Source organism: Convolutriloba macropyga, chromosome 4 (genome assembly GCF_964194025.1).
Source record: "Convolutriloba macropyga chromosome 4, txConMacr16.3, whole genome shotgun sequence".
NCBI lineage: Eukaryota > Metazoa > Xenacoelomorpha > Acoela > Convolutidae > Convolutriloba > Convolutriloba macropyga.
The window spans coordinates 46,949,603-46,971,155 of NC_134471.1; the positions used below are offsets into that span (position 1 = coordinate 46,949,603).

At 34.3% G+C, this 21,553-nt stretch overlaps 1 protein-coding gene across 1 annotated transcript; it reads right to left on the minus strand.

Moving 5' to 3' along the window:
• Nucleotides 1–686: 686 nt before the first annotated feature.
• LOC142338455 (uncharacterized) lies at nucleotides 687–20,724 on the minus strand. The gene is made up of 4 exons (XM_075388221.1): nucleotides 20,465–20,724; nucleotides 10,949–11,062; nucleotides 10,766–10,880; nucleotides 687–1,203 (listed from the first exon to the last, which is right to left on the minus strand). Exons 1-4 carry the CDS (start codon nucleotides 20,566–20,568, stop codon nucleotides 985–987), a joined length of 552 nt encoding a protein of 183 aa, XP_075244336.1. The 5' UTR covers nucleotides 20,569–20,724; the 3' UTR covers nucleotides 687–984.
• Between the last annotated feature and the right edge of the window lie 829 nt (nucleotides 20,725–21,553).

The window sequence follows — 21,553 nt, forward strand, 5'->3', positions numbered from 1 at the left end:
AAGTACACTTACAGGTACAGGTCACATTACGTTGCTAAACCAACATTTTGAGCGAGAAAATTTGCTTGCAAATGTCATCATTGTCCACTCCCCCATGTTTTAAGATTAGGTTTTGCAGGTTTTCGCGGTCAACAGTGCTAGTAAGGGAAACTAGTTCAAATTTGCTCAAAATTGGGAATCTTTATCACTGATATCCGTGATTGTGGATTTGATGACAAGCGAGAAACGCCAACGGATCTGTGTGTACTGTTATCCACAATTTATGTCACTAACATCTGCGCTAATGTAACTACATTTCCCGCGAGGCATCTAAAACTGATCAAAGAAAAAATGGGAGATAATTGGTTCTTCTTATCAAAATGCAGCGAGGCGTAATTATAATTTAAATCCATCAAAGTTTTGAACATATATTTGAACTTAACTTAAAGTGGGTTGGACTTAAAGTGAGGGATAATTATTCCTTTTCTATTTCTGCGTAATCATAAATACTGGCAATATTTATGATCATGCTGAAATAGAATGTGGTGACAATTCCGTAAGTGTTTTATACGCAAAGATTTCCACGCATACATAGACTTAGTACAAGGATCCGGTCTATTTGATTGACATCTTGTTAATATTCAATATATGAAAGATGATTGTCCGCCTTTAAACATTTTCTTAGAAGTTTTAAACTTGATCCTGAATAAAAAAAGAGATGCGTGATTGAATTCAGATTTGTTAAATTTAACAAGGCATTGGGTTACGAAGTGACAGTGAACAAGTAATTATTATTTTTTGAAACACATGAAACTTTGAAAAGTTCCATGAGTAGTTTTCAGTTACTATTGGTCAGCAGAGTCAACAAATTGTTTAACAGTAGAACGTATGTAAAATTTGGTTGTAGATTATGAGTTCACAAGTAAGCTGTTATAGTTCCAATTTCTGAATCTTTAGTATCTATTCACTCGATTAATATTTCCCCGTTCATCAAAGGCAACATCTCTAATCGTCTAGGAATACAGCGATGCAAGCGACAATAGCAAGTGCCATATTCACAATGGTTGCAATCCATGCGAGCCATACGCAGAAGAGACTGTAGGCTGCGTCTGTTTCGTATTGTCCAACTTCAGAGAAAGTGGAAGAAGCCAATGAAGAGGCAATCAGGATCAGGACAAACTCACCAATTGCAAGACCAGCACACACTGCTGAGATGATCTTGCTCTGAAAAGAAAGAATGCTCATTTAACAATCAATTGATCAGAGCTTTGGGTCGCACGGTGGTCTAATCAGAGGGCTTTGGGCCGCACGATGGTCTGGTCAGAGGTCTTTTGGGTCGCACTATGGTCGCACCATTTTTTGAGTCGCACGATTGTCTGATCAGAGGGCAAAGTCTGGGAAATGGTCTGATCAGAGGGCAAAGTCTGGGAAATGGTCTGATCAGCGGGCAAAGTCTGGGAATTGGTCTGATCAGAGGGCAAAGTCTGGGAAATGGTCTGATCAGAGCGGTCTAGGTTCGCACACCTAAACCTGGGTAGACTCATCTCATTTTGCTGTGAATCCGCTAAATTATCGTCACTGCATTCTACGCATTTACCGCAAAATTATCTAAGAAAGTTGCGGAGGATTTTCTAACTTGTCAACGCTAGTTGTCGCTTATTTTACATAATTTTGGCAAAATTTCTTGGCCTGGATGTGATATGAAAACAGTTTCAACGGGCTCTGTTGGCTGAAAACTAAAACAACTCGCCTTATGCTGAGCAGACTTAAAAGCAGAATTAAACTAATCAACTAATTTCTTATCTGTCCGCATAATCATATGGAGTATTGTACTCTATGGCATTGGAATATTGGTTAACCGGGTCGAGGGTTTTGTTGAAAATTAAGTAAGAAATGCGTGACAGCCTCTGAAAAAATATTTTCCATTAGATAATTTTTACATAATTATCCGCTTAATGTGCTGAAATTTTGACGCACATAGTTTTCCAACCCCGCTCATTCACATATTTGGCTTTTTTGTCATCGGCCAAATTGGCCATAAGAGGAAGAGACAGAGAACTTTCAAAAACTCAAATATTGTTCCAAAACAAATTGGCGTATGAACAAAAAAAATTGCTTCGGACTCAAATCACCTGATGAAGTAAATTATGCCACATCATTTGGCCGATGAAACCTTCAATTATAAAGACTACGAGACCAACGAGAACAATAATTAACGGCAAGTCTCAAATTATATCTCTTTTGAAACAAACTTAGTAACAAAACCAAAAATAGCATCAAATAAAGACTATAAAAATTAACTTTTACATCCCAGACAAGGGACCTGTTATTGATAAGACTAGTTATCAACTTGACAAACAGAAGAATAAATGGATAAATCAACGACAAATATTCTTTATATCCAAAAATCAATGTTTTTGAAATGAACACTAAATAACAAAATCAAAACAGCGTCAATTAAAAAATAAACTAAACTAATTAGTTTCTATTTCCCTAGAAAGAACATGGAATGAGTAGTCAATGAGGCTCGGTATCAAAGACAAATTCAAGAACATAATAGCAAAGTTAAAAATTATGTTTATTTTTTTTGAAAACAAATATTTTTAAACAACGAAAACCATTCGATATCAACTGAAATCTTTTGATAGGATTTATTCTTTAATCTTTTAATATTTTAATATGGAAAATGTGAACAAAAAATTTAAACCTGGATAATTCTGTAAAAAAAAACAAAATTAAAAAATCTTAACTTATATCTTCTATGCTGGATGGGCTTTCTAATGATACAACCCACAAACCCTCTACAACGAATATATCGATCGGTCAAAATTGACTGAACAAAAAACTCTATAGTTTCTCCTGTGTATAGTTTCTCCTCCACAGAAGCTGGTCGGAACAAAAATGGAGAGAAAAACAAAGTTAATGGTACCATTGGGTGCTCAGCTTAATGTTAGGGATGTGATGTATTTATTAGTCAAAGTAAACCATTTTATCTAGCTCTAAGAAATTTTGTTTTCAGGATATGAACTTTTCACAGCCAGAAAACTTGAAACTTCAACTAAAAGCAAAACTTGATTGTAAATTTGAAGAGTCGTTGATTTCATCTGAAAGAATGAACAACAACAGACTCCCAACAATAAAAAAACTTTGACCGGACTTTTGTTAAGTCAAAAATAACTACGAGGCTCGGCAATGTGCATTTGCACATAATGTTACGACCCCACTTATCGATGAGTTTGGCCCAAATGCCAAATGAGTAAGAGATAGAAAACAATTAAAAATAAATTATTTGAAACTAAGAATCAAATTTAAATTTGCTTCCAACTCAGGTCATTTAGTAAATTTAAAAAAATGCTACATTAGCAGGCCAAGCAGAAATGCTATTATAAAGACTATGAAACAAAACAAACAAAAAAATTATATGATAACTTTTACATGCAAACTCGATGTCTACGTTTTTGAGAAAAATATAGCATAATAACCTCAAATAAAAACCAAAATAGACAATTATTTGTCATTTCACTACAAAAATCATGGAAGCAGTACACGATGAGTCTCGGTAACAAGCAGAGATAGAAAATAACAAAAAAGGCAAGGTTGAAAAAGGAACAAAAAATATTGAAACATAGAATTGTATGTTTTGAAATCAAACAATGTTAAAGTCATAAAAATATGAGTTATCAACTGAAACAATTAAAAATGTCCCTGTGTCACTCAAGAACTTTTGAGATATGTCACTACACGTCCACAAAAACACCAATAAATTAACGAAAATCATAAATTAAATTGATAATTTGAGAAAAAAATGGCATCGAAGTCCTTTCGTGTTTTTTTCAACAACTTTGGTGTGCTTTTTGATCCGCAATTCATTAGACTAATATCAATCAGACAAAAAAGAACAGCAAACAGCAAAATTAAAAAGCAGCTACATACTTTTATTAATTAAAACATTTGATTTCAAAGTCATGAAAAACTAAAACTCACAACTGAACTCAGTAAATAGCTTCCGTTTTTCATACATAGATAGCCTCAATTATCCAAAATTTATCATACGAATACAAAAAGATTGACAAAGACGAATATAAAAAATCCATTCTGCTAGAAGACGGTGTCGAAGGAGTTGAAAACATGATCTGTTTGCTTAAAAATTAATACGTTTATATGTGCATTCTTTTGAACGCCAATAAGGTGACATCTCACCAGTCAATAATGCGACAAGAAAAGGAACCTCACAATGGCAAAATGTGAAAAAACTCAAAAATTTTTTACTAATGAAAGAAATTGTTACTTGAAACGCAAAACAGCAATAAACAAAATAGTGTTATCCGTTAGAAAGACAGTGAAAGTCGTGTTTGCTGAATTTAAGTTACAAGTTGACCAAAAAAACAAAGTCGGAAAGCTCAATAATGCGTTGTTTTTTTTTAAATTTAAAATTATGTTTTTTAAATGTCAAATCAATCAGAGGCTTTTGACCTGAAAGGTAGATAGATTTCCCTCAAACTTTCTAGGAAGCCAGTGGAACATGTCATTAGTGAGCGCTGGTTTGATTTTTTTCTCTGATAAACGTTAAATTAGACAAAATTTCAAAAAGGAAATTGACTGAATACAATCCGAACTTTTTTGGTCTTACCATTGTTCTTCTTTCTATTATCAGTCAGAACAAAACAAGAATTGCTACTGTAATTCGTACATAAGGATCACTTAATTTGGTCCAAAAATTATGAATAAGGATGATTTGATATAAATGTCAATATATCAAACTAAAAGATGCATTTTGAATAACTATTGAATGAAATTAGAAAAAAGCGACGAAATTTTTGTTCAAAGTTTCTCTCAAAAGATGCACTGCTAAATCTAGCCTTATTGGGCTTGATGAAGATTAATTTAGCTGTTTTTAGGAGTGTTAACCAGGCAAATTTGAGATAAGTATTATGAAAAATTTAGCTAAATTTTTAGCCAAAAAGTTGGATCATACAGTTCAACATCACTCTTCTAACTTTAGAGGTAAAAACAACAACGCTATCACAACCATAATAAGCATATTTTTTAGCAAGATTGACAAAAAAGCTTAAAAATACGCTAAATGTGAATAAAACATAGGAAATCAAACAAATATTCAACGAAGTTTAAACCTCAAGAAATTTTCACACCGAATATGATGTTTTCACAGCCAGAAAACTTGAAATTTCAACTTAAAGCAAAACCTGAGTGTAAATTTGAACAGTCGTTGATTTTATCTGAAAGAATGAACAACAACGGACTCCCAACAACCGAAATACTTGGACTAGACTTTTGTTGAGTCAATTAATAACTAAGAGGCTCGGCAATGTGCATTCGCACATAAGGTTCCAATCCCACTTATCCACAAGTTTTAATCAATTGCCAAATGAGTAGGAGATAGAAAACCTTTAAAAATCAAATTTTTAAAATAAAAATCAAAGTGAAAAATTGCTTCCAACTTAGGTCAAATAGTAAAGTAAAAAAATATCCTATTAGCAGGCCGAAAAGAGATGCCATTATTAAGAATATCAAACAAAACAAACAAAGAAACCAAATTTCAGCATTTAAATGCATACTCGATTTCTACGTTTTTTAGAAGAATATAGCATAATAGCCTCAAGTAAAAACCAAAACACACAAAAAATTGATATTTCACTACAAAAAGCATGGAAGCAGTACACGATGAGACGCGGTAACAAGCAGAGATAAAAAAGAGCAAAAAACGTAAGTTTGAAAAAGTACGTTTACGTTTTTTCGAAACCAGATAAATTCAAATAATAAAAGCCTTTAGTTGTCAATTGAGACCTTCATAAAAGTTTATTTTCATTCATGACTCAATATAAAGACATTTAGACCTTTCATCCATAATACGGCAAACATCTGCAAACACAAACAAAAAAATTAGATGAAAAACAACATTTCAATTAAATTTTGCAAGAATACGGTGTCGAAGCCGTTAAATCCTTAAAATTTTCCGTAAAAACTAGGATTTGATGAATTGCGCCTTCTTAAAAAGTAGTAAAAAGGAACAAAAAATATTAAAACATAGCTAAATTTTTAGCCAAAAAGTTGGATCATACAGTTCAACATCACTCTTCTAACTTTAGAGGTAAAAACAACAACACTATCACGACCATAATAAGCATATTTTTTAGCATGATTGACAAAAAAACTTAAAAATACGCTAAATGTGAAAAAAAACATAGGAAATCAAACAAACATTCAACGAAGTTTAAACCTCAATATTTCAGCGGAAAAAGCGAAAATCAAAAAAATCTTTTTAGTTATATATTATTCACTGGACGGGATTTCTATTGATACCACTCACAATCCGCTACGATGAATATATCGATCGGCTAAAATTGACTGAACAAAAAACTCTATAGTTTCTCCTGTGTATAGTTTCTCCTCCACAGAAGCTGGTCGGAACAAAAATGGAGAGAAAAACAAAGTTAATGGTACCATTGGGTGCTCAGCTTAATGTTAGGGATGTGATGTATTTATTAGTCAAAGTAAACCATTTTATCTAGCTCTAAGAAATTTTGTTTTCAGGATATGAACTTTTCACAGCCAGAAAACTTGAAACTTCAACTAAAAGCAAAACTTGATTGTAAATTTGAAGAGTCGTTGATTTCATCTGAAAGAATGAACAACAACAGACTCCCAACAATAAAAAAACTATGACCGGACTTTTGTTGAGTCAATTAATAACTAAGAGGCTCGGCAATGTGCATTCGCACATAAGGTTCCAATCCCACTTATCCACAAGTTTTAATCAATTGCCAAATGAGTAGGAGATAGAAAACCTTTAAAAATCAAATTTTTAAAATAAAAATCAAAGTGAAAAATTGCTTCCAACTTAGGCCAAATAGTAAAGTAAAAAAATATCCTATTAGCAGGCCGAAAAGAGATGCCATTATTAAGAATATCAAACAAAACAAACAAAGAAACCAAATTTCAGCATTTAAATGCATACTCGATTTCTACGTTTTTTAGAAGAATATAGCATAATAGCCTCAAGTAAAAACCAAAACACACAAAAAATTGATATTTCACTACAAAAAGCATGGAAGCAGTACACGATGAGACGCGGTAACAAGCAGAGATAAAAAAGAGCAAAAAACGTAAGTTTGAAAAAGTACGTTTACGTTTTTTCGAAACCAGATAAATTCAAATAATAAAAGCCTTTAGTTGTCAATTGAGACCTTCATAAAAATTTATTTTCATTCATGACTCAATATAAAGACATTTAGACCTTTCATCCATAATACGGCAAACATCTGCAAACACAAACAAAAAAATTAGATGAAAAACAACATTTCAATTAAATTTTGCAAGAATACGGTGTCGAAGCCGTTAAATCCTTAAAATTTTCCGTAAAAACTAGGATTTGATGAATTGCGCCTTCTTAAAAAGTAGTAAAAAGGAACAAAAAATATTAAAACATAGCTAAATTTTTAGCCAAAAAGTTGGATCATACAGTTCAACATCACTCTTCTAACTTTAGAGGTAAAAACAACAACACTATCACGACCATAATAAGCATATTTTTTAGCATGATTGACAAAAAAACTTGAAAATACGCTAAATGTGAAAAAAAAACATAGGAAATCAAACAAACATTCAACGAAGTTTAAACCTCAATATTTCCGCGGAAAAAGCGAAAATCAAAAAAATCTTTTTAGTTATATATTATTCACTGGACGGGATTTCTATTGATACCACTCACAATCCGCTACGATGAATATATCGATCGGCTAAAATTGACTGAACAAAAAACTCTATAGTTTCTCCTGTGTATAGTTTCTCCTCCACAGAAGCTGGACGGAGCAAAGGTACCATTGGGCGCTCAGCTTAATGTTAGAAATCTAATGTACTTATTAGTCAATTTAAACCTTTTTATCTAGCTCTAAGAAATTTTCACACCGAATATGATGTTTTCACAGCCAGAAAACTTGAAATTTCAACTTAAAGCAAAACCTGAGTGTAAATTTGAAGAGTCGTTGATTTTATCTGAAAGAATGAACAACAACGGACTCCCAACAACCAAAATACTTGGACTAGGCTTTTGTTGAGTCAATTAATAACTAAGAGGCTCGGCAATGTGCATTCGCACATAATGTTCCAATCCCACTTATCCACAAATTTTAATCAATTGCCAAATGAGTAGGAGATAGAAAACCTTTAAAAATCAAATTTTTAAAGTAAAAATCAAAGTGAAAAATTGCTTCCAACTTAGGTCAAATAGTAAAGTAAAAAAAATATCCTATTAGCAGGCCGAAAAGAGATGCCATTATTAAGAATATCAAACAAAACCAACAAAGAAACCAAATTTCAACATTTAAATGCATACTCGATTTCTTCGTTTTTCAGAAGAATATAGCATAATAACCTCAAATAAAAACCAAAACACACAAAAAATTGATATTTCACTACAAAAAGCATGGAAGCAGTACACGATGAGACGCGGTAACAAGCAGAGATAAAAAAGAGCAAAAAACGTAAGTTTGAAATAGTACATTTACGTTTTTTCGAAACCAGATAAATTCAAATAATAAAAGCCATTAGTTGTCAAATGAGACCTTCATAAAAGTTTATTTTCATTCATGACTCAATATAAAGACATTCAGACTTTTCATCCATAATACGGCAAACATCTGCAAACACAAACAAAAAAATTAGATGAAAAACAACATTTCAATTAAATTTTGCAAGAATACGGTGTCGAAGCCGTTAAATCCTTAAAATTTTCCGTAAAAACTAGGATTTAATGAATTGCGCCTTCTTAAAAAGTATTAAAAAGGAACAAAAAAAATTAAAACATAGAGTTTATTTTTTTGAAACCAAATAATGTCAAAGTCATAAAAATAAGAGTTGTCAATTGAAACAGTAAAAAATGTCCCTGTGTCACTCAAAGCCTTGTGAGATCTATCATTACTGGTCTACAAAAAAAACAGTAAATTGACAAAAATCAAAAAAACAAATTGATGTTTTGAGAAAAAGTGGCTTTCAAGTCATTACAAAATGCACGAAAAGCATCAGAGATATAAGAAATATTAGACTAATACCAATCAGACAAAAAAGAACAGCAAAAAGCAAATTTAAAAAACAGCTACATACTTTTATTAATTAAAACATTTGATTTCAAAGTCATGAAAAACCACAGCTTCCAACTGAAATCAGTAAATATCTTCCGTTGTCTATACATAGATACCCTCAGTTATCCAAAATTTATCATAGGAATAGAAAAAAAATTACAAAGACAAAAAAAATCATTTCTGCAAGAAGACGGTGTCAAACCAGTTGAAAACATGATCTGTTCGCTTAAAAACTAATATGTTCGCATGTGCATTTTTTAAGCGCCTTTCAATAATGCAACAAGAAAAGAAACCTCAAAGATGGCAAAATGTGAAAAAAATCTAAAATTTTTACTAATGAAAAAAAAAATGTTATTTAACAACGTAAAACAGCAATAAACTAAAAATTGTAATCCGTTAGAATGACAGTGCAAGCCGTGTTAGCTGAATTCAAGTTAGAAGTTGACAAAACAAAGTCGCAAAGCTCAATAATGCGTTGTTTACTTTAGTTTAAAAGTATGCTTTTAAATGTCAAATCGACCAGAGGCTTTTGACCTGAAAGGTAGATAGGTTTCCCTCAAATTTTCTAGGAAGCCAGTGGAACATGAATGGCGTTAGTGAGCCTTAGTTTGATTTTTTCCCTCTGATAAACGTTAAATTAGACAAAACTTCAAAAAAGAAATTGGCTGATTACAATCCGATTTTTTTTGGTCTTAACATTGTTTATTTCTAATATTGGTCAGATTAAAACAAGACTTGCTATTGTCATTTGACCATAAGGATCACCTAATTGTTCCAAAAATTATGAATAAGGATAATTTGATATAAAAGTCTGTATATCAAAACAAAAGATGCATTACGAATAACTATTGAAAGAAATTAGAAATAAGCGACAAAATTTTAATTCAAAAATTCTCTCAAAAGATGCACTGGTAAATCTAGCCTTATTGGAGTTGATGGAGATGATGTTAGTTGTTTTTGGGAGTGCTAACCAGGAAAATTTAAACTAAGTGAACTAAAGAAGCTTATTTCGTGCCTTTTTTGATGAAAAAAGCCTGAATTATGAAAAGTTTAGCTAAATTTATAGCCAAATAATTGGAGCATACAGTTCAACATCACTCTTCTAATTTAAGAGATAAAAACAACAACACTATCACTACCAATATAAGCATATTTTAAGCATAATTAACAAAAATGCTTAAAAATACGCTAAATGTGAACAAAAACATAAGAAATCAAACAAATATTCAACGAAGTTTAAACCTCAATATTTCCGCGGAAAAAGCGAAAATCAAAAAAATCTTTTTAGTTATATATAATCTTCACTGGACGGAATTTCTAATGATACCACTCACAATCCTCTACGATGAATATATCGATCGGCCAAAATTGACTTAACAAGAAAAATCATTTGAGTATAATAGTTCCTCCCCCACCAAAGTGGGTCGGAACAAAAAAGAAACATATCTGAGAAGCAAAGTTAGAGGGAATCGAATAATTTGAAAGTTTTATCAGCTTAAACTAGATATTCTAAATTGGAAACATCTTATTTAATTCATTTTTTAACCAAAATTCCTGTGCTACAGATCCTTCATAACTGAAAAAAATATCTACCATAAATGTCCAAAAGGACACACGTGAAAACTGCAGCAGACCAAAACCTCGTCAGCTGGGTAAACTTTTCAGTGTAAAAGGGATAAAAGAGGTACCTTGATGCATATTTGTACGTAGAAGAGAACCATGACTGCAACTGCAATCAAGTAAGTGATGGGAACGAAAGCCTTGATTGTCTGGTATGCACCCCACTCGTGGCCCCACCCCTCTCTGAACACCACATAATATATATGATAAGGTTGACTATCTGCTCTAGTTTATGACATTTGTTCACTTACGCAATGTCTTGATCGACGTCGTCACATTTCCAGTCAAAAAGTAGTCCCTTTGTACAATAGGACAACACACCCCCAATATACTCAAGGCCATTGATGTTGGTCAGATCCAGGTACCTATTTCAAAAGCAACAAACGAAACATAAGAAAGTTCCTCTCAGATATTCTCTATGTGCCTTGGAAAATTCTCATAGTCATAAATATACCAACTCTGGGCATAAAGTTTGCAGCGTGTTCAGTTTAGGCTTATCTGACAACACAGTTTTTTTGTCTTACTTTTGGATTGTTTTTGCAAAGGTTGGTAACATTGAATTCTTAATTGGTTTCTGTGATGGTTAACTTTAGCTCAGTTGGGCATACTGATCAATTTCATTGTCAGAATCTCATCAATGAAATCACGTGGCCTACTCCCACCCCATTTTTGCAAGTGTACAAAAATTTAATTGCTGCCTTTATTCTAATTTGAGACCGAATTGCTTCATGACTTCTCCCCTCTATTTGGGCGAGATTGAAAAAAATTGACAAAATTACAATAAAAGCATTGATAACAAAATCCTTGAGTGTTTTTAAAATTTTCAAATGCATCAAGTTTCAAACGTTTCAAAAGAGGGAAAAATCGTCAGATTTTTTTGAAGAACAACATTTGCAGTAAAAATAAGTGTTTCCTCTTTGAAAAAGAAAGAGCTTATATAGAGAAAATTTATCTCTTAATCTGTTTCAGAGGTGAGATTGAGCTTTATCCGTAGCTTTTCATCGTTTTCCAGTTTAAAAATTTTCTTAGTCCAAATTAGAGTCTTTAATCTGATTGTTATTAAAGTATTCCTCAGAATAAATGTGTGCTCACTTGCTAACCCGACTTGAAAACGACTTTTTTGAGCTGATTTGATTTTCGTATTTGAAATTCAGTTCTTAGATCGGTTTTGAAGTCACTGAAAAGGCATCAATCACTTGAAACTCTCAGAGATGTTCAGAGTAGTGGGTAATATCTCCCATGCGACCTCTTTCTAAAGGAAAGATGATCGCATACCACAAATTACCCACTACTACTCTTAAAAAATTTGAAATTTACATTGTGTGACCTTCGAAGATTATCAAAACCCCTAAAAATCAACTAAAATGTCACTTTAAATCAACAGTAAAATCAGAGTTATAGAATTTATCTCCATTGAATAAAATTAAGTGTGTACACAAAAAACAAAAATTATTGCGCTTGAAAAATATACAAAGCTATGACACAGTAAGGGAACAAACTAGAAAAATCAGCAAAATTAAACGAACTAAAAACTAAAAAAAATTAGATAAACAAGAATTATTTAATCTATCGTTCTATCTAATGACTCCATTTTAATCATTTTTTCTGCAAAGTATTTAGAAAATACTTTTACTAATAAAACTTCAAGATTATGGGTTATTTTAAGGGCGTAAAACGATGTAAGATTAAGGGGTAACGGAGGGTCATGGTTGGTGATCGAGGGGAATTTTTAGATTTTACCCCCAAAAGATTACCCACAAAAAGATATGATTAGGAGGCAACTTTATGGGGTAAAACGATGTAATATAAGTGGGCTAATGGGGAGTAAGGGAGAATCATTGATTTTATCCCCTAAAAATCAACCCCCGAAAATCTGTAAGAGTAAAGGTTAATTTTAATTATAAACCCCCCTAAATCACGCGAAAATGTTGATCTTACATTTTGCGTAGCTTAGATTACAACGTACTTAGTTTAGGTTGAATAAATTGGGATTAAAATTTTTTTGCCTTCAGTCACTTTTTCTCTCCAACCCAAAACAGAAATTTTCGCATCAACTTTACCTTCGCTAATGTATTTGAAATACTCATATCAAAAAGAGAAAGAAAGGATCGTTCAAAAGAAAAATTTTGTCCACAATAACCAGGAATAGGTTGGTAAGCACTGCATCAGATTTTTTAAGATTGGCTTGCTAATCGATATGTTGTTGATACAGAACATTTGACAAAACTTCTATATGGTTAAAAAAAACTTCGTATGACATCAAGTTTACACTGGAAATGAGACGAAAAACTGTACGCAATCTTTATATATCCTTATCTACAACCTGTCAGAGATGCGTGTTTGTCCAGTAAAACCACGTGATTAGCAGCATAAAAGCAGCTCGAAAAATTACCAAAAATCAGTGAAAATTGCAATTCGGGTCACATTGATTTGACATAAAGAGTGTATTAATGTACCATTCCCTGAACGGTAAATTACTTGTTATTGTGTTTCGTTTCTTTAAATCATCTTAATGATTGTTCAGTTTTAACTAATTTTTAACACCCTGAGAACATAATTACATCTGATTTTCACAATCTTTAATTTTGAGGAACAAATTTCCTAATTAGGAGATACATAGTTAAAAAGACAGATGCAATTCTTTTGATGGCTTTAACAAATCCTAGCTTAGTTTCATAACTTGTGTTACTTAACAATCGAGTTTAAAAAAACGAAGTGCGAACGTTATTACATTTGTTGATTTTTATTATCGGGAAGGGTTCTCCAAAAATATTGAGACATTGTTTACAGGAATTAATAGCCCCCATCAGTTGCTAAAGCAGTTGTCTAGAGCCGATATCTGAGACTTTGAAATCAAGTATATTTGGCTAATTTGATTACTTCATTTTTTTACATCAAATATTCGTTTAAATTAAGCAAAGTAAATTTTAAGTCAGCAAAGCCGAGCGATTGTTTGTCGGACTAATTGAATTTCAAATATTGCAACGGTTATAACATGATAGTGGATAAAACATTACACAACTGCAGAAAAGTAAAATCCGAACAAATTTGAAACCGCCGAAATGAACTGGATGGTGTAAAGACTTCTTTGTTATTGAGAGGGCCGTCACATTTGGTCCAACAATCCGGACAGTGGAAGGCAAATTGCTGTCCAATCTAATGAAGACAGTGGCAAGGGCACCAACTATTGGAAATTGAAAAAATCAACAGCCAAAAGTAAGCGAGGTGAATCGAAAAGTTATGCTTAATAATGAAATTGAAGTGCGAACCCTCTTTAAAGGAAAGTACGGACTTAGCCAGCACAACAATACAACCCGTACAACATCAGCCAGCCTATAAGACAAGACGTTATAAGATTTAGATGTAGAAAGTAACACTTTACGAAAAGTTGGCTTCAAAATCATCAAAAGTTGAGATCGACCCAACAAAATAAAGTTCTCTTACAACAGCATGTTATTGTTCTAGAAGAAGAAATCACCAAGCAGCTGCACCGTTGAAAAAAAATGCACGCTACCCAAAGAATTTTCTAGGAGAGCAATCTCATTACGCAAAGTTGAGCAAAGCGAGTTTAGACCTTTATTGGCTTGCATACATGAGCAAAGGCCCGCAAACAGAATTTAATGCAGAGGAATGCAACAAAACTCAAGCAGTGAACGAAAGTAGAAGTAATGATATTAACCCGACGGACTACTCGGTTGCCTAAACGATCCAAAAATAGCAACAGAAAAGGGCAAAATTCGAAAAATATTTGGAGACATCGTCATCGAAGCAAAAGCGTGAAGAACGAGTTACAAAATTCATACCGAATATAGAACAAAATTTCAACTGGAAGTGGCACGGTTCAGGCTAAGAAAACGAGCTTGAAATAAAATTGAAAGAACTAAAAACAAAGCACCAACTGCAGGAAGAAGAAAGTGAGCTAGAGCGCAAATTCAGGGGAATCGCTTTAAAAATGAGTATGTTCGTTCCCAAACAACTTGTGCTTGTTTAAAATCACCCCTCAACTAGAAGGCAAGGAGGAGAGATTTCTCTGTTTTGGAGAGTAGCATCGACAACCTTCTAACACAGGGTCGACCATCAGATCGCTTTAAATTCTCCCCCAAGGTAAGGGACAAATTCACCTCTCACGATGTTGACGATCACGCGTTCGTTCATCAAGCCGTGGGAATCAAGACGTCTCCCCGGATCTGGCTTACGAAACAACAGTGTTAATCAGGAAGCAGTCACATACCTATATTGAAGATAAACAACATTGATGGCAACCCTCTCGAATGTCCGAAGTGGTCTAGTATGTATATTGCAACAGTGGACCAACAATAAATACTAGAATCAGAGGAGATTAGCCATCTAAAAACTCTACCGACAGGCAAAGCAAAGTGTGCAATATCTGGAATCGGGTAATCTGGACTGTTATATGGTGGTGTGGAAGTTCATAGCTAGCGTTCACTGAACAAAGATCTGAAAACATAGAATTTTCCTCTCAGATTAAAAGAACTACAATCAAAGGTGCACTCTATCGAAGCGTCTGTTCAACCGACAATCTCATTTGAAAACACAAGCTACAAGTACAATAAGTTGAACCAAAGATTCAATCACATGAAAGTTCTCCTCATCAAGAGTTTCAACTTGATGCAAGTTGGTGTCATCCTTGGTAACTGTGCTTACAAGCAACAGCGCCCATTGGACTACCAGCCAAGAACACAAAATGAAATTTTCGCCGTTATGATAGAGTTAGATGTTTCTACAGATTCAAGTTCCCGAACAAAAAGAAGTTGCTTGAGATTTCTGTAATGTCTAAGAACTGACAGTCGAAATGTACGAATATCAGAGCCATTTATTTTGAGCGAGAAGTTCTGCAAATTACGCAAACTACGCTCGGCAACCTGTCAGACAAGATAACGAAGAAATGTTTACAATTACAGCAAGGGCAAAACAAAACAACATGGACGTTGTTATCAAATCGGTAGGAAGTGCAGCAGAAGCAATTGATGTTTTTAATCAGTTAAAATCTCTTCCCTCAATACATGAATTTTTACTGAAGAAGCGAATCAGCAGCAACAATGAAATTACCACAGGTATGGCAAAAAAGCAACACGAAGCATATAGAAATGGAACCGAATACGGAGAGATCTTCCGTGCTTGGACTACAATGGAATATTTCTGATGATAGTCTTCAAATGTGCAGAACTACTAATAAAGCGGTTCAAACACCCATATCTCAGGCGAAGATTTTATCACTAGTATCTCACGTTTTCCAGTTAATCGGATTGTATTCTCTGCTCACTGATCACCTGAGGCGGCTTTTGAAAGGCATCTGGACTAATAATAGATAACATTGGAACATCGAATTAACCTGGTGAACCAGCACAACTCCAGAGCTCTAATGAACAATGAGTTCTATCTACGTTCACAACCAAAATTATATTTAGCTGTAAAGAGAGAACATTTAGCTAAGGCAATACTGAGACAAGAGGATACTTAGCATTTGTATTCGCAAAATTCACAGTGAAACCGAGGAAACATCTTTTAGAACCACGTTTAGAATTATAAAACCAGTCTTGGCAGTGAGATTTAAAGAACGCATAGTCAAGGAACATGAATTGAAAATACATATTTGCAGCTTTTGATTAGATTCAACTGCAGTACTGCAAAGGATAAGCAACTCTCATACTAAATAACAAGTATTTATGGCCAATGCAGTGGCTGAGATACTGGATACAACTGATGTTTCACAGTGGAAACATTCCACTGTTATCAACAGCCCAGTGGACTCTGGCACGAGAGCAATCAACATTATGTAATCAAAAGAAGAGAATGGCTCACTGGGCAGGTCCGGTTAAAGCGACTAGAAAGTAATTGGCCAGAGGAAGTGATCCTAATCTTTGCCTCTGATGAATAGAACATTATGAATAGAACAATTAACATCATGTAATCAAAAGAAGAGAATGGTTCATTGGGCAGGTCCGGCTGAAGCAACAAGAAAGTAAATGGCCAGAGCAGGTGATCTTGATCTTTACCTCTGATGAATAGAATATACCGCACCAGCCTCCATGACACAAGTTGGAGATAGGGAAACTTCTTTTCAGTGCAAACGGTTCAGCAACTTTAACAGGCGAGTGAAAACACTGGCCCACGTACACCGAACACGAGCAAGCACAAATCGGCAACACTTTTAGTCAGAGTTGAAGAAAAAAATGTCGAATGCAACTATTTTCAAGCTAATTCAACAAGAACAATTTGGTCAAGAGATGAAGACTCTGAATGTTGGAAAAATCTAAAAAGCAGCAAAATTGAGCAAATCTTGCCGTTCTTGGATTATGAAGGACTTTTTTGCGCGGAATAGGCAAAAATCAACTGGACTTCAGTGCAAAGCATCCAATATTTCAGCATTGGAAACATCAAGCAGTTGAAATTTTTTTTGCGAGACGAGCAAAAGAACAACGCGGAAGCACTGAACATGCAAGAAATCTTGTTCAACGCCTGAAGAGCTCAAGAAAACCTGCGTTTTGTCAAATGTGCATTACCTGAAAAAATGGCAGAGCATGAACGATAACACCGCTAATGGCAGATCTACTAAGCCAGTGGTAGGATTCTTCATCAGTCTTTGCAAATGTTGGAGCCGACTACTTTGGCCCTTTCATTGTGAAGATTGGCCGAAACATTGGTAAGCGATGTTGTTGTCTGTTCAATTGTCTAGCTCTGAGAGCGGTGCAGATGGAAGTGGTACACGATTTGAACGCAGATAGTTTTTTTGATGCAATTTTGCTTTTTTTGCACGCACGAAGAAGCAAATTAAGTAAAATAATCGGCAACAACGGGATCAAGTTTGTTGTAGCTGAACAAAAGTTGGCGGATTACGTCGCGGATTGAAGAAAGAAGGAACTCGCATAACATAGAATTCAGCGAGGAAATAGTTGTAAGTTCAATACACTCTCAGCACCACACTTTGGAAGCCTTTGGTATTGGTTGTCCAGAAGTTGCAAGAAAGCATGTTTTGTGGAAGAGATCATTCATCCAGGGCGTTCTTTCACAAACAATGTGTAATGTTGAAGAAAAATTGAATATAAGACCCTTGAGTCCATTCAGTTTGTATAATAATGACTAAGAAGCATTGACTCCCAATCATTTTTTGCTGGGAAACTAGAATGTTTGCTCACCAATTTACCATGCGCAGAAGAATTTTATGATCATCGAAAGCTCTTTTGACAAACCCAAGCTCAAGAAAATCATATCTGCTTAGAATGACAAAATTCTTAAGTAATAACTGTCAAGTTTGAATAACAACAAAATGGCGAATAATGACAAATAAAAAGCTTAGAGAAAATGATATCGTTTGATTCATCGAACACTGCGATAAGCAAGGATTTTGTTATCCGGTCGAGTTAAGGAGACCGTCAATGAACCTGACAGTGTGATTTGTCTAGCGATAGCTCGAATCAACAACAAAATTGGAAACTAGTTTTGAAGCTCGATCTTTTATTATCAATCGGTGGTATTGTTTCCGAGGTAGGAAATAGGGCAAGCGATGCGAAGGCTTGGTTGTACAAAGATGAAAATAAACTCAAGGCCAAATCAAACAGTGAAGTTAGAAAAGCATCACATGCAAGATTTGATTCTACACTTCAACGAAGCCAATTTGATTTGTTCACTTTTGTCAACAGTCAAATTTAGTTACCACTATGAGTACCTGATTGGCATACAAGAAGTGAAACTAAACCAAACTCCAACTCGAACTACCCCACAAATCAAATTTACTAATGACAATTTTACACAGAATACGGCCGGATAAAAATCACGTGAAACACCTAAACAGCTATAGTTTTTCTCCCAAAATCCGGCTCTTAAACAATAGGAGAGTTCCGAACGAGCCATATTAATATCAACTGCTGTGGCTAACACAGTGAAGCCGTAGAAATTGTTTTTGCATTTAAGCTCCAAATCTTAGACATTGAAATCGATTGGAAATTCAACCCTTCTTTTGACCCTATTTTGGTGGTAGCCGAGAAAAGTTAGTCCAAGTCTTCCAAATCTCCCTCAACAGAGTCATTGTTTCAAGAACGCCAACAGAGTTCAACAACAGTTCTAGACCGTTGACAAATGTTTCAAGCGAAATAAACACTCATTCTTAAGAGCGTCAAATAATTTCCCTCGTGAAGTCGGCTCAAAAAGCAACTTGACAGCTAATTAATTGTAGAATACATTACAGAATTCGGCTCAACATTTCCGGAACCGATTTATTAGAGAGTATCTCCCTAACCAGCAGAAACGCCCTGATAGACATGGAGTAAATCAGAGCTTAAAAAACGACCACTTAGTCTGGAATCTTGGTTGATTTTACACCTCGTGGTCTCCGGCCTTTAGCATAGTTTATAGAATTGTACCACGGCTTGGATAAAATAGTTTGCTCAGTCAATGTAAGGACTGCTTATGGTGAAAAGATTCGCCCAGTTCCCAAGCAAAGTGAAGTTTGTGTAGAGTAGACTACTTTCATATTCAATCGACAACTGTACATCTTTTTAGCGCTCGGCTGCCACAGACGCCACCTGCAGAAGAAACACCATGGTTACAGAGAAGACTCCTGACTTACATGTCAATCAACTTACGATTTGAATAAGTCCACTACATTTAACAGGTCCGTCACATTTGGGTAGTTATATGTAGGTATAGGCAGGCACAGCTAGGTATAGGTAGGTACAGTTAGTTATAGGTAAGTACAGGTAGGTACAGATTGCCCTTGGTAGGAATCTCGCTTTGGTGCAAGTAGAAAGTTGCTACACCGCAGCAACTTTCGCTATATCTTTTTCGATTTTGATCATTACATTTCTGTTTTTGTCCGCTGCATCTCTGGTCCGCATTTTTCATCGTTATGTGGATGTTCAATGTTAAAAGTTCATTGGAAATTCCATTTTTTCAAAATTTTTGCCCAAGAAAAAACATTGCTTTGTTATCTCTTTTAACCCTCTTTTTTCTCGCCCCAGTTAATTTATTTAATTCTATGGAATAAAAAATTTCTACTTAACAAATCATAGTCTTTACGGAATTCGATTATTTTTTGCAATCTTGGAAATTTGACAGGTGTCATAGGCAGCAAAAACAACATCAGAAACTGTAGAGAACTGTTGATCTCACGAAGACTGATAACTCGAAGCTGATTATTTTTTTAATAAACCACCGTACTCCATTATTAATTCAATAATCAAGTCAATCTCCCAAAGTTTCCTAAGGCGGTCACTGCAACAAATAACTGACTTTGGACAGGAGTTACGTAAAATGAAATTATTTGAGCAGGCTTTGTTACTGTTATCCACGAAAAGCCCAAAATATTTCAAATTTAAAAGCTGAACTTTTTTCAACTGAATGAAAATTTTTTGATATGGCCCTGATCAGCGTATACTGTTGATTGTATTTTTCTTCACCTTTTTTTACAGGAATCTGATTTTTTATGCAATGATTTTTCCTCGCGCCAAAGCCAAAGACTTTTCATATCAGATCTTGCACGATAAATTTCTAGTAGGAGGAGCTGTTTTCTGATAAGACGCGCTATGAGATTTTTACTGATAAAACTCCAGAATCAACGGGGCTGTGACCTACTAAGACAGCATTACTAATATGTTAGATAGATCAGTGGTGATATACTCTGATTAACTTCCGTATGGATTTTTTTCGCAAATAGCTGGCACTCAGAAACTAAGTTTTACTGATTTTCAGTTTCTTCAATTGAAGTTTACAAAGTATACGCTAAATTAGAGTGCGGTGATGTAACATACCACATGGCTGGCCACCAGAAGAAGAAAGACATGATGAAGAAGAATATCTGAGTGGGGATCCCAATCCCACAACACACTATCCTCAGCGTAGATTTGATACACATTCTTAGATAGATTAGATACGATTTACTTTCTCAACTTATATTAACAACAAATTCAAACACTTTCTGTGCTCCGAATGCTTAATTTTTGAAAAGGCAACTGCGTTCTGCCGAAATAAATGCTTTTTACTTGTTACTCTCACTTTAATCAATTTAAAGAGTAGTTTTTGAGCATGTGTTCTTTTTTAGTATGGCTTTTGTTTTTCACATGCAACCAATCAGGATCAATTGTTAGTTTTTCTGCCGCGTATCAACCAACCATGCGAAGAGTATCTGTTCGCCTGTCCAAAGTAGTCATTACATTTGCGTTTGTTCTTTTTTATTATGGTGATGCTGGTAAATGAACAAATGCACTTTAAAAAGAACCTCAAGACCAAATGCGTCGGATTTCTATAAGTGAGTTATTGTTTTCTTATTACGTTGTCGGTTTTTATTAATAAAATTATTACATCGCCACATAGGTATGGTTAAAAACGGGTGTATATTGTTGATAGTAACTTAGTATGAATTCTGAAGAGCAGTTAAAGTTGTGTGACAAAACATCTGAAACTTGTCAGACTGTATAAAAGAGTCTTGAATTGAGTTGGCGGCTACTGTTTCAGCCAATAACTAATGGCAATAAAATACACTCTGGTGTAATTCAAAACTCTGTGACGTCAATGATATACTCATACGAATGAGAGATTTTTTATAAAATTCAGACAATATATGACTTAGATATATGACGAGACTTACTTGTAGTGCACACTAAATAAAGTTCAGGTAAATTTACCTGAAAAAATACCTTAACTTACCTGAAACGTTCAGGTAGTTTTGCCTTACCTTAACTTACCTTAACTTACCTCAACTTTACCTGAAAAATACCTGAAAAATTAAGGGGGCACCACCTGAACTTTTACCTGAACATACCTTAAATTTACCTGATAAACACACCTGAACAGTTAAGGTAACATTACCTAAACTTACCTGAAAAACGCGCAAAAAAGCC

Excerpts from the sequence above, each read along its gene's own strand:
- LOC142338455 (XM_075388221.1), bottom strand. The coding sequence starts at position 20,568 with ATGTGTATCAAATCTACGCTGAGGATAGTGTGTTGTGGGATTGGGATC. Across the intron at positions 10,881-10,948 it reads GACGTCGATCAAGACATTGC|AGAGGGGTGGGGCCACGAGT; the intron begins GTAAGTGAACAA and ends TGTGGTGTTCAG. Across the intron at positions 1,204-10,765 it reads ACGTACAAATATGCATCAAG|AGCAAGATCATCTCAGCAGT; the intron begins GTACCTCTTTTA and ends CTTTCTTTTCAG.